We start from the raw sequence: 10,591 nt of genomic DNA, 5'->3' as shown, positions 1-10,591 counted from the left end.
AGAGAGCTTTTTAAAATTGTAGACTCCCTTTGCTCCCTTCAGGTTCCTGACCCAGTAGTTGCTTCTCAGGAGCTATGTGATGATATATCGAATTTCTTTTATACAAAGATAGACGATATTTACATAGCCCTAAAGACACAGAGGAACTTACTCAGCTTGGAAGATTTCGTGCAAATCACACGATTGGAGGCCTGGAATGTAGATTCCCCTCAGTCCCTTGCACATTTCCCGGCTCTTACACTAGAAGATCTTAATAGCCTGCTGGATAAAACTAAATCTTCATCTCCCCTTGACCCACTGCCCCTCAAGGTGCTTAAAAACTGCAGAGAAATCATTCTTCCTCCGATGCTTGAGGTAATGAATGGAGCCTTGGAACAGGGCATTTTTCCATCACTTTGGAAGAGAGCCATCGTAAAGCCGCTTTTGAAAAAGACCACCTTGGACCCTGGAGTGCTGAAAAATTTTAGACCCATCTCTCTGCTGCCAGCCCCTGCTAAGATGTTGGAGACCCATTTGAACTTCCATCTCTCGAACTTCCTCGACGCCTCTGGCTTCTTGGATGGGTCCCAACACGGCTTTAGAAAGCTACATAGCACGGAGTCTGCATTGACAAAAGTCATGGATAACATCCGCAGAAAAGTAGATTTGGGTCTTACCTCCGTACTGGTGCTGCTTGATCTTTCAGCAGCTTTCGACACCCTGTCTCCCCTGACTTTAACATCTAGGTTAAGGGAGGCAGGGGTAGTCGGTTCAGCGCTCAGTCTCATTAGCTCCTTTTTACAACATCGAGAGCAACGTGTCATGCTAGGTGAATACCTCTCCCCTGTCAAGTCGTTGCAATGTGGGGTGCCACAGGGGTCGGCATTGAGTCCGACCCTGTTCAACATCTATGTGGCCCCCCTTGCAAGACTTGTAAGATCTCAGGGGATGGAGGTAGTGTCGTATGCGGACGACACGCAGATTATGGTATCCCTGACCCACTCTGTCAGTAAAACTGCCTCCAACTTTAGGGCCTGCATGCAACTTGTTGCAGACTGGATGGTTTCCAACTCCCTAAAGTTGAATGGGGACAAGACAGAGGTCCTGGTCTTTGGCAAGGACCAGGACATATGGTCAGATGACTGGTGGCCCCCTTCTTTAGGCAGCTGCCCTATACCTACCAAATCTGCTAGAAACCTAGGAGTCATCTTTGACACCCAGCTCTCCATGGAGCTACAGGTGAATAGAACGGTGGCGACCTGTTGGGGTGTCATCAAGACCCTAAAAAGGATTGTGAATTATCTGTCCCCACAGGCGCGGAAACAGGTGGTGATTGCCCTTGTTGGCTCAAGGCTTGATTACTGTAACTCTGTGTACGCCGGGGCCAACAAGGGCTTGCTCCAGCGTCTACAGGTCGTACAGAACGCTGCAGCGCGGTTTGCCCTCGCTTTGCCCTGGTTGTCATCAATGACCTTAGCGAGGAAGAACCTCCATTGGCTTCCCATTCCGTCAAGGATCACCTTTAAACTTCTTTGCCTTACATTTAAGGCTCTAACTGCAGGCTCGGCTGATGCTCTTGGTTCATTACTCACCAGATATGTTCCGAGTAGATATTTACGTTCCAGCGAGCAATACCAACTGGTAATCCCCAGAGCCAAGAAGGCTAGATGGGGGTCCAAAGCTTTTTCCATATTGGCACCTCTCATGTGGAACTCACTCCCCCTTGAAATCAAACGACTTCCTTCCCTTGATCTCTTTAGGAAGTCCTTGAAAACTTGGCTCTTTATTAAGGCATACCAGTAGGTTCTGTTTCTGTCTGCTTTCAGCTATATATTTTGGTTTAGGCGCCTTGACGCCCACTGGGCCTAGCTGCGCATTATAAATAATATTTCATTCATTCATTCATTCATAGAGTTTTGCCTCATTCTCGCGGATGGCATTAAGGTTCATCTGGGCACAGTCATTGCAGGCCTTGCACATAAAAACATTTTTCGAAGAAAATTCTCTTCAGAGTGATGAAAAAATGAGCGGTGCTCTGGATCCGTGTCTGAAGGCGTGGGAAGAACGTCAGCGCATATGAAAAGGTGTTTATATACGGCTCCGTTCAAGTATTTCGGTGCGAAATGGCATTGACGCAGATTAACACGACTCCACCTTCCAGCGAGTTGGAGCACTACCTTTGAGTTTTTGGGATCTAGCCCGGTGCCTGGCGAAAATTCACATAGTGAGTAATCTGCAGTCAGAAGTATCCATCAGAAAACCTATTACTCATTAAAAAATACATCAATGTAGCAACTGGAAATCATATACAGAATACTAAGCACATATAAGACAGAATGTTACGCATAAGTTTGTTCCAAAGCCTACATCAGAAAAACATTTAATGATGGATTAGTGTTGCTCGAGCTAATAATGAGTAACTGGGTGGAAGAAAATGAGTAATAAAATAAATCAAAAGCTTCTTTTGTGGATAAAACATACAGCTATAAACAAAGACAACAGTGGGCCAATGAACTGTATCCTTTTATTGTTTTGGACATCAATGCTTGTTTTAAGCAAAAAAAGAACCACAACAGAAATAGCCTGAAGATAATTTAGCTGATAGATTTTCATAAATATTACAGAGTTATGATGACATTCAATTTATACAGATCAGTGCATATTGAGATTTGGTGGATCCAGATAAACAAAAGCTTTAAATGCCAAACAAAGGTGTTGTTTTTGTAGCAGATAAAATCATCCTTGCAAAAAATATGTTTAAAGCACTAGAAAATATATGGGAGTCGGCACTCAACTGCTATTCTTAAATATTTTTTACAATCTTGGATCCACCATTTGTCAAAACGTTATCAGGCATACACGTTTTCAAAGCAGCAGTAAAAGCAAACAGTTAAAAAAAGATTTGTGTGGCATAACTTGCAGAATTTTCTGAACCAAATTCAACACCTTTAGTTAAATAATGACTGGTGTAGACTACATAATCTAAAATATAGTCTGATAGTTTAGAAGTGTATTATAATCTTCAGTGACAGTTGAAAGTCAAAGTTCAGATATAACACAACCTAAAACGTACACATTTTCCTGTACAACTTAAAAAGTAAGAAAGCTAAAATACATTTACCACATGGTTAATACTTCTCCTAGGGCTATTTTAGATGTGTATGAGGGAGTGCAAAACAAAAGTGCAAAATACTAGAGGAGTAATAAGTGCAACATTTGATATTTCATTTGCCACACAAGTATAAATGATATTTCATGAAGAAAAAAAGTGCAAGTGTAACAACAAATACACATTATTATGCCCTTGGGAGCAGCAATCTTACAAGGGTGATCTGTTAAAAAATCCAATGGCTTTATTAATGAATTGATATGAAAGGTTTAGCAAGTTCAATAACATCTGTGGGAAACAGTTGGAATAACTGAATTTCCCCTAAAACACATGTCCCAGTTGTCTTAAAATACATTAAGCCTTAACCTCCAATAGCATTTTATGCATTCTTGAGTAGACTTGTATGCGCTGAACTACATACCTGAAAACCAGCATAAATATGTGAGTAAAGGTTAAACTTATATTTGGTTTTCTTTTCTTCATTAGGTAATATGATCAACAGGCTTAATTTCATAGTAGATTACAATAAGCCTTTATATATTTTACAAGAGTTGATGTGATTATGAACTGCCCGCAAAAATATTTTTATGCAATTTACCTTTAATTCACAACTTGAATGCACTTATCATTTTCATCATTTAAATTGAATTATTTTATACAAAACAATTTTAATCTGGAATTTATGTAATTATAAAAATATTATATTAATAAACCAGATCAATGTTGATTTAGGAATAAAGTAGGCTCATCTGTAAGCATTCATACAACCTCACTAAAACTGTTTTCAACTGTAGAAAACAAGCCACAGCACTAGAGCCATCAATCTATTTATTGTACGCTATTGACTTGAAGTAAAAACCTTTTGATCCAAAGTGGTAGTTATGACTACTGGCTGATTCCTCGGTCATTTGACTGTATAGTATGACAGTTTGTGGACCCCTCATGACCAAGGATGCAAAAGCCTGATCAAAAGCTGGACTAATGTTTGAGAAAACGGATCAATTTAGAAATTGACATATAGGCTGCCGTTGTGGCACACATTCAAGCATGCATGAACCACAGGAATCACTGTGTCCTTTATGTGCATAAACTAAAAGGAACATGTTTATCTCAAACCTTGGAAATACCAGAAAATGTACAGGCCTATGAGTTGTGCCAAAGTTTAGAAAACGTTAAGAAGTGTCTTTACAGCACGAGGATCATAACAAGTGCGTAAGTTGCTTGCAAGAAAAGGAAGATATTTACCAGAATCAAGAATTGTTAAAGGTAAGTTAATGTCCATTGGTCATTTCAGATGGCACTCATTTCTGAAACAATACTAGAGTCTTAAATTACCCGACAAAATGCTTGTTGCATGTAACCCATCACTTGCACATATAAAACCAGTAACTACTCTGTTTCCATAGAGTTCATACCTAATGATTGTACTTTGCTTACAGCCTGTACCTGCAAAACTGACAAAAAACCAAATGTCCTGCTATTGATTTCAGGGCCAAAAAACTGACCACATTCACCGACTACAAGGGCCAAAGAACTAGAAATAAACATTGTCCTATTTATTAAGTCTACTTTTGAAATTTACCATATGCACAATCAGAAAGATGTCCAAAGGTTTTTATTCAGTAAAAAGAGTAAGCCGCAATTATCCCATACTTTCTAAGCATATGCATTCTCCCAAACATTAACAAATGTGTCCGCAAACTGAAGGAAAAGCATTTCATCTCTAGGCCTCTTGCGTAAAATGCCAATAAGCTTATAATAAGCATCAAACTCCTGGGAGGGCGGGTGCCTAAATCACAAAGGGGATGCTGTTTGTCCCAAATGAGAAATATAATAATTATAGTCATATGACAGAGTAGGAGACTCAACCATATTTGCCATACTGTCTAGTGAAGTATCGAGACCACACTAACTTTAGGCTATTGCATGTTGCAAACAAACTCATCCCTTCACATATGGTTCTTTGACTCGGCGAATTGGACACACCCAGTTACAAACGTCATAATGGCAGAAGTAATGCAACCATTAATCTTCAGATCTAGAGAACTGAACACGAACCCTCAAAACTCTGCTCCTTGCTCTGACCCTGGACAAGAGGGTAGATTTTCCATGTGCTCAACAATAGAAGGCTATGTGGTTCCATAATGTTATCTGGCACCGGAGACCTCTCTGCCACAGATCCATGAACTTGAACAGCTACAATAGGGACAGTGGTCATCATGGTCAGGATCAGAACTTTTGGCCAGATAGCAAGCAGTGGAAGAGACCATAGCTGGTTCCCTACCCTAACTAGAACCACCAGACTCTAAACCTTACAAAGCAGATTACCAGCTAACAAACTTCACAGGCTCCATATTTAACTATCTGGATCAAATTTAAAAACACTGACAATTGACCGATGGTGTTAAGCAGTTAAAAACCATCACGTTTGAACAAATAAATTGAAAATATTTGTCATTCTTTTTGTAAGCTCCCAGCCACAGAGGTATCTACAGTCAAGTCATTATTTCTGTTAATGCAATATATTTTAAGAAAAGCACTGATGTACTTTGTTACGCATTCAAAAACTACTGACCAGGAATAGCGTTACTAAAAACAATCAAGTATGCTCTTGGTAAAAACACAAACATATGAAAGGACGCTACTTAAAAACCGGAAACACAAATATAAGAAGTAGTCATTACATCAACATAAGTTATTTACAAACCATCACAAACTGTAAAGGCTCAATTAACAAAAATAATTTCATTTACAATTAGAAAATATGATGCTTTAAATCAATTATGGATGCCTTCTTAAAATTGGAGTTTTAAATAATAATAATAAAATGTACAAAAAAAACACAATACAATCACTCTTTGGTTCAAAGTTAATATCGAGGTGGTGCCATGACTTTGTTTAATCACGCAGGAAGTGTATAAAAGTGGGTGAAAATATTCTGTAATAATTACCCCTTAACATATTAAGCATCTGTTATTCTACTTGCAGTTACTTAATCACTTATACCCAATAAAAATTAGAATTGTAATTGGTATGAAAAGATTTATCTAAATGCTAGAAATATTGCCTAAACATTTTAGTGTACTGGTATAGTTAAATTACATGGAATACAACAAACTATTTTATGGATTGTGATGACACTGATAAAACAGAGGCCCTCCAGTAACTGTTTATTTTAATACAAATATTTACCAGTCAACAATGTTTCATTAACTAGGAAAACTCAGACTTTGTGGTATGCATTGCAATTATTAACTTCAATGGCAATCCCACATTAATTGCCATATTAGGCCCTTAGGCCCTTATCATGAAAGGCTTTGTGCAATGCTTTGCATACTAGTTTATGTATTTTTTCCACCAGTTAAGCAGTTGGGTTAAACACCTCATAATGCTCATTGAATTATTAAACAAATCAAGTTTGGGATATATACAACTGTGAACTATAGTTTAAATATATCAATTATTCTCAAAATCTTTCACACAGAAGATTTAATCATATGGAAGTATCAACACCTTCAATCTTAATTTTAATCAAAATATATATCACAAAGATGTTGACCACTTCATTTACGAAGGTAGAGGAGTAGGTGAGTGCGTCAAAAAAATCTATTTTGGCCATTACTAGGTTTTAAATGAAAATGTCTGTCCTTTTGTCTCCCTCTATGCTTGCCTAGGTTTTTCCAACTTGCAAATTCTCCCTCATACTGTATGATCTGTGCTCTACAAGAGCAAAGCTTCCGTCACTCCATCGAAGATCTTATCAGCTTTTTTAATTTAGGAACTGTTCAAATTAGTTGTCGTTAATTCAAAGCTGGTCTGTATAATATGCCAACCCAGATACATACTGTTTTATTGATATGGGTAGGGCTGAAGGGCTGGAGAGGAGTAAATGTTCAAAGACTTTGATAGTCTTTTCATTTGTAAGATTTTAACTGAATAAATTGAAGATAAAAAAAAGGGGGTAATAGTTTATATAATTGTTATTGCTTACTCTGAGATGGTAATTGGTGTCCATTCATATGCTCTAACTGAAAATCTAATAAAAACTTCTGAATCCTAAATAATAAATGCCTAGTTTTAGATAGACATGTACAAAAAAGAGGGTCCCACATTGTAAATGTATTCTGAAATCCTGCATGGATGCAGAGCTATTCAGTATTCATGAGTATAAGTGTAGATCATATAATGCAGAACAAGCAATTTCTTCATGACTTCCACAAGTTATCTTATTTGTGCCTGTGGCACAGTGCCCGTATAATCCTCAAATTGCCAAACATCAAATGTAATTCTCAAAATATTGCGCAAAGAAAGTTATTATCTATGCTGTAGAGTACATATCAAGATGTATACAATTAAGCTATTAAATGTGCAATTAAAATCAATGTGAACTTCTAGATATTCCACTTAATGAACATTTAGAAAACTGGCAAACACCTTTCCTATTCTTAAAAACAATTAGAAGTTTTTATCAAAGTAAACTGAACATATTTACATTGCAAAAGAAATGCCTTAATTAATTTCAATAAGAATTTCAATTGTACATTAATAGAAATGTATTTATGTAATCTGAAGCGTTAATCGATAACAGCCTGTTCCAGTGCATAGCTGCACACTACAATGGTAATGTCCTACTAATGATAGCTAATGAAAAACATGAATCACACTTATAAGGCACTCACAAAATCTGGCCCACAATGTTGGTTTCAGCTAAAAAAAAAACTGAGACAGAATTGACTTACGTTAGATCAACAACATTTACAAAAAAAGCAGCATGCTTTAGTATTACATTCTCAGCCAGTGGACGGAACACATCACTTGAAAAAAGACTAACCAGGTAGGTCACACTGTGCTAAATGAAGGAATATGTCACTCTTTCTTCTCTAACTTACAACCTTTTGATGTTCAAAACTGAATCTAAAAGAACGGGCATCTACTGTCAACTGGTGATGGCTCTCTGCAGAAGTTACACTCTAGAACACTGCATCTGCAGGAGTAAAAGCATATACTCAATAGGCAATGCTTCTAGTTTGATAAAGATCATTCCATCCGTCAACTTGGTTACATCTTCTCAAGTCTAGAACATAAAGGAAGTTGAATCTCCACTAATAGAGTTAAAATCAATTTAAATGAGTTGAGGCTACAAAGCTTGAGGAAAAGAGAAAAAAAGAGGTGAACACCAATCGAACAACACTACAGCAGGAACGTGGTGGCACACCCACAAACACTGTGTACAAGTGTGCTAAGAGGAAAGGTTACTCAAGAGGAATGCTCTGAAGGGGCTGCTGCCACAGGGACACTTATAGTGCAACAGAAAACAACAGGCCCCAAGTAGATTTCATACAGGTGCACCATGCAAGACTGAAATAATTCGTACTGCTCTCTAGCTGCTGGTTTAAGCACTCGTTAATGGCAATGTTCACAATCCATATCTGGGTTCCCCTGTTCTTGGTGCAAAGTGTTTGTCTTCCTTCAGCATTATATACATTACCCTTCTGTTACTCAGTGAGTTGTCAACGTATCGTATCCCATAAGTTACTTTGTATAAATGCATGCTCAATTCATAAATGATGTACATCTACAGGAACAAGTACATACATTTAATGAACATGCTTGCATTACAATTCGTACTATTAAATTAACCTTTTACAGTAGATTCACAACATACAAAGAGAACAATGAGATCAGGGAGAGCAGAGTGTCAAACTGAAGAAAGTCTTGAGTCCAAGAAACTGGACTTCTCAAACACTGACATCATTATGCAGCAGGTTGTAAAGTACATACTGTGTGATCCTTATCGCTACTCCATCTGAGACATTTGGATCCTTAACTGACTAAGTCAGTCTTTTTTGCGCAGGTTTCCTAATTGGGTCCACCACAATCAGTTGAAGTCAGTTGCTAAGCTGCATTTGCCAAGCAGACACTCCTAAAACCATGTAAGCAAACCTCACTTAAACTTATATAGACACAGACGCTATCATTTCGGATCATTTGCTACTATGCAATTCAGTCCGTTTACATATACAGTTGTTAGTGTATTTGCAACTTAAAATAATCATTTATCGATAAGGGAACAAAAACTAAGAGCAAAGCGGGCCTTTTTCTGCATTTTAATATTCTTTTAAAACTGGACCCAGCAATATTTACAATTCACAAATATTGTTTATATCTAACGTCCATTAAAGCAAAGAAATGAGATGGCTTTAATGGAAACATGCTGCAACCTGAAGAAGCAAGTATAAAACATGAAGACTGCATTAGGGATACCCATTTAAGAAGTGACTAGTGCCACATAAATAAAGCACCATTAATTTGAAGGCAATCACATGATTCCACAGAACGAAAGCTATTCCCAACTTAAAAAAGAACCGTTGTGCTAATGGTCATTGAATTAGTTCAGTAATGTATTTGTTCGCGTCACTTCCAAGGGGAGGATTATATGTCATTCTGTATCCTAATAGATTTATAAATCTTATATTTGTCAAACAAATCACCTCAAAACAATCAAATGTTTCATTAGAATCATAACTGCTCAAACTAATGACGCTGGCCAGATATACAAATAGAATTTGTTTCAAAATAGCGTTGTTGGACAGTACATTTAGATGTCTAAATTTGGGCTTCTGCCACTTGTTCCTTCTCAGCTTTTTCTTTTGCCTTCTCCTTTTCAACCAATTTCTCTTCTTTTTGCAGTAGTTCAATTATTTCAGCAACCTGACTGGTGGAGATATCGATATCTTCTTTGTCAATCAGCTCTACCACCTGCAAAAATCCAATTTGAAAAAAACATGTTAAGTGGGAGTTTCGATTCAGAAAGACAAGATCTCATTCAGAGCATGCCATAAACAGTCAAAATTGTAAGTAATGTACAGAGACACAGGCTCTTGAATAGGGATGCATTTAGCGACTTACAGCACAGTAGTATTGCATGCAGCCCCATGTCAACAACCATTTCTAAAAGCAATAGGTCTAGTTTTGTGTAGTATTTAATTATCAACTCTAAACAAACATTGGCAAAGCCAATAGATCTTGCTTTAATGTGCCAGAACATGTAAACACATACTTAGATGTGCAGAAGCCTAGTTAAAGTATAAATGTTTTTTATCTACACAATGTCTGCCGAGTGCCCTTACATATACTCTACCCATTTCATGAAGATATTTGTGTCCAATATTAGACCTGAATCTGCTAGTTTCAAGCCTCAGATTAGAAGAGATACAAAAAAATACCTGCTTCTAGTAATTGCATCCATGTTTGCAAACCAGTCAGAGTGCATTTGTACACCTGGGTTTGTGAACAGGGATCAGTACACCAGGCCCATGGTAGGTTCAGTTTCTTGTAATAGGAACTGTAGTTAAAATCATGCCTCATAATCGTACAGTCTCTCTGAATTCCAGTCTACCTTTACCCTTCACGTACAAGTCTAGGCATCAACAATTAGGTTTCCTTTTGCATGCAATGCAAAACCTCCCCATATACACCCACACATTCTTCTTGCTCTCCACC

General features: G+C 37.6%; 1 protein-coding gene across 1 annotated transcript in view; it reads right to left on the bottom strand.

Moving 5' to 3' along the window:
- Positions 1–2,484: 2,484 nt before the first annotated feature.
- Positions 2,485–10,591, bottom strand: part of LETM1 (leucine zipper and EF-hand containing transmembrane protein 1) — a 567,062-nt gene continuing 558,955 nt past the window's right edge. Inside the window, exon 14 of the mRNA XM_085642560.1 lies at positions 2,485–9,847. Coding sequence (XP_085498686.1) covers positions 9,695–9,847 — 153 coding nt within the window. The 3' untranslated portion in view covers positions 2,485–9,694. The remainder of the gene's footprint in view (positions 9,848–10,591) is intronic.

This window comes from Triturus cristatus, chromosome 2_2 (genome assembly GCF_964204655.1).
Source record: "Triturus cristatus chromosome 2_2, aTriCri1.1, whole genome shotgun sequence".
NCBI lineage: Eukaryota > Metazoa > Chordata > Amphibia > Caudata > Salamandridae > Triturus > Triturus cristatus.
The sequence above is the reverse complement of the archived record's forward strand: the minus strand, read 5'-3'. Positions and strand labels throughout refer to the sequence as shown.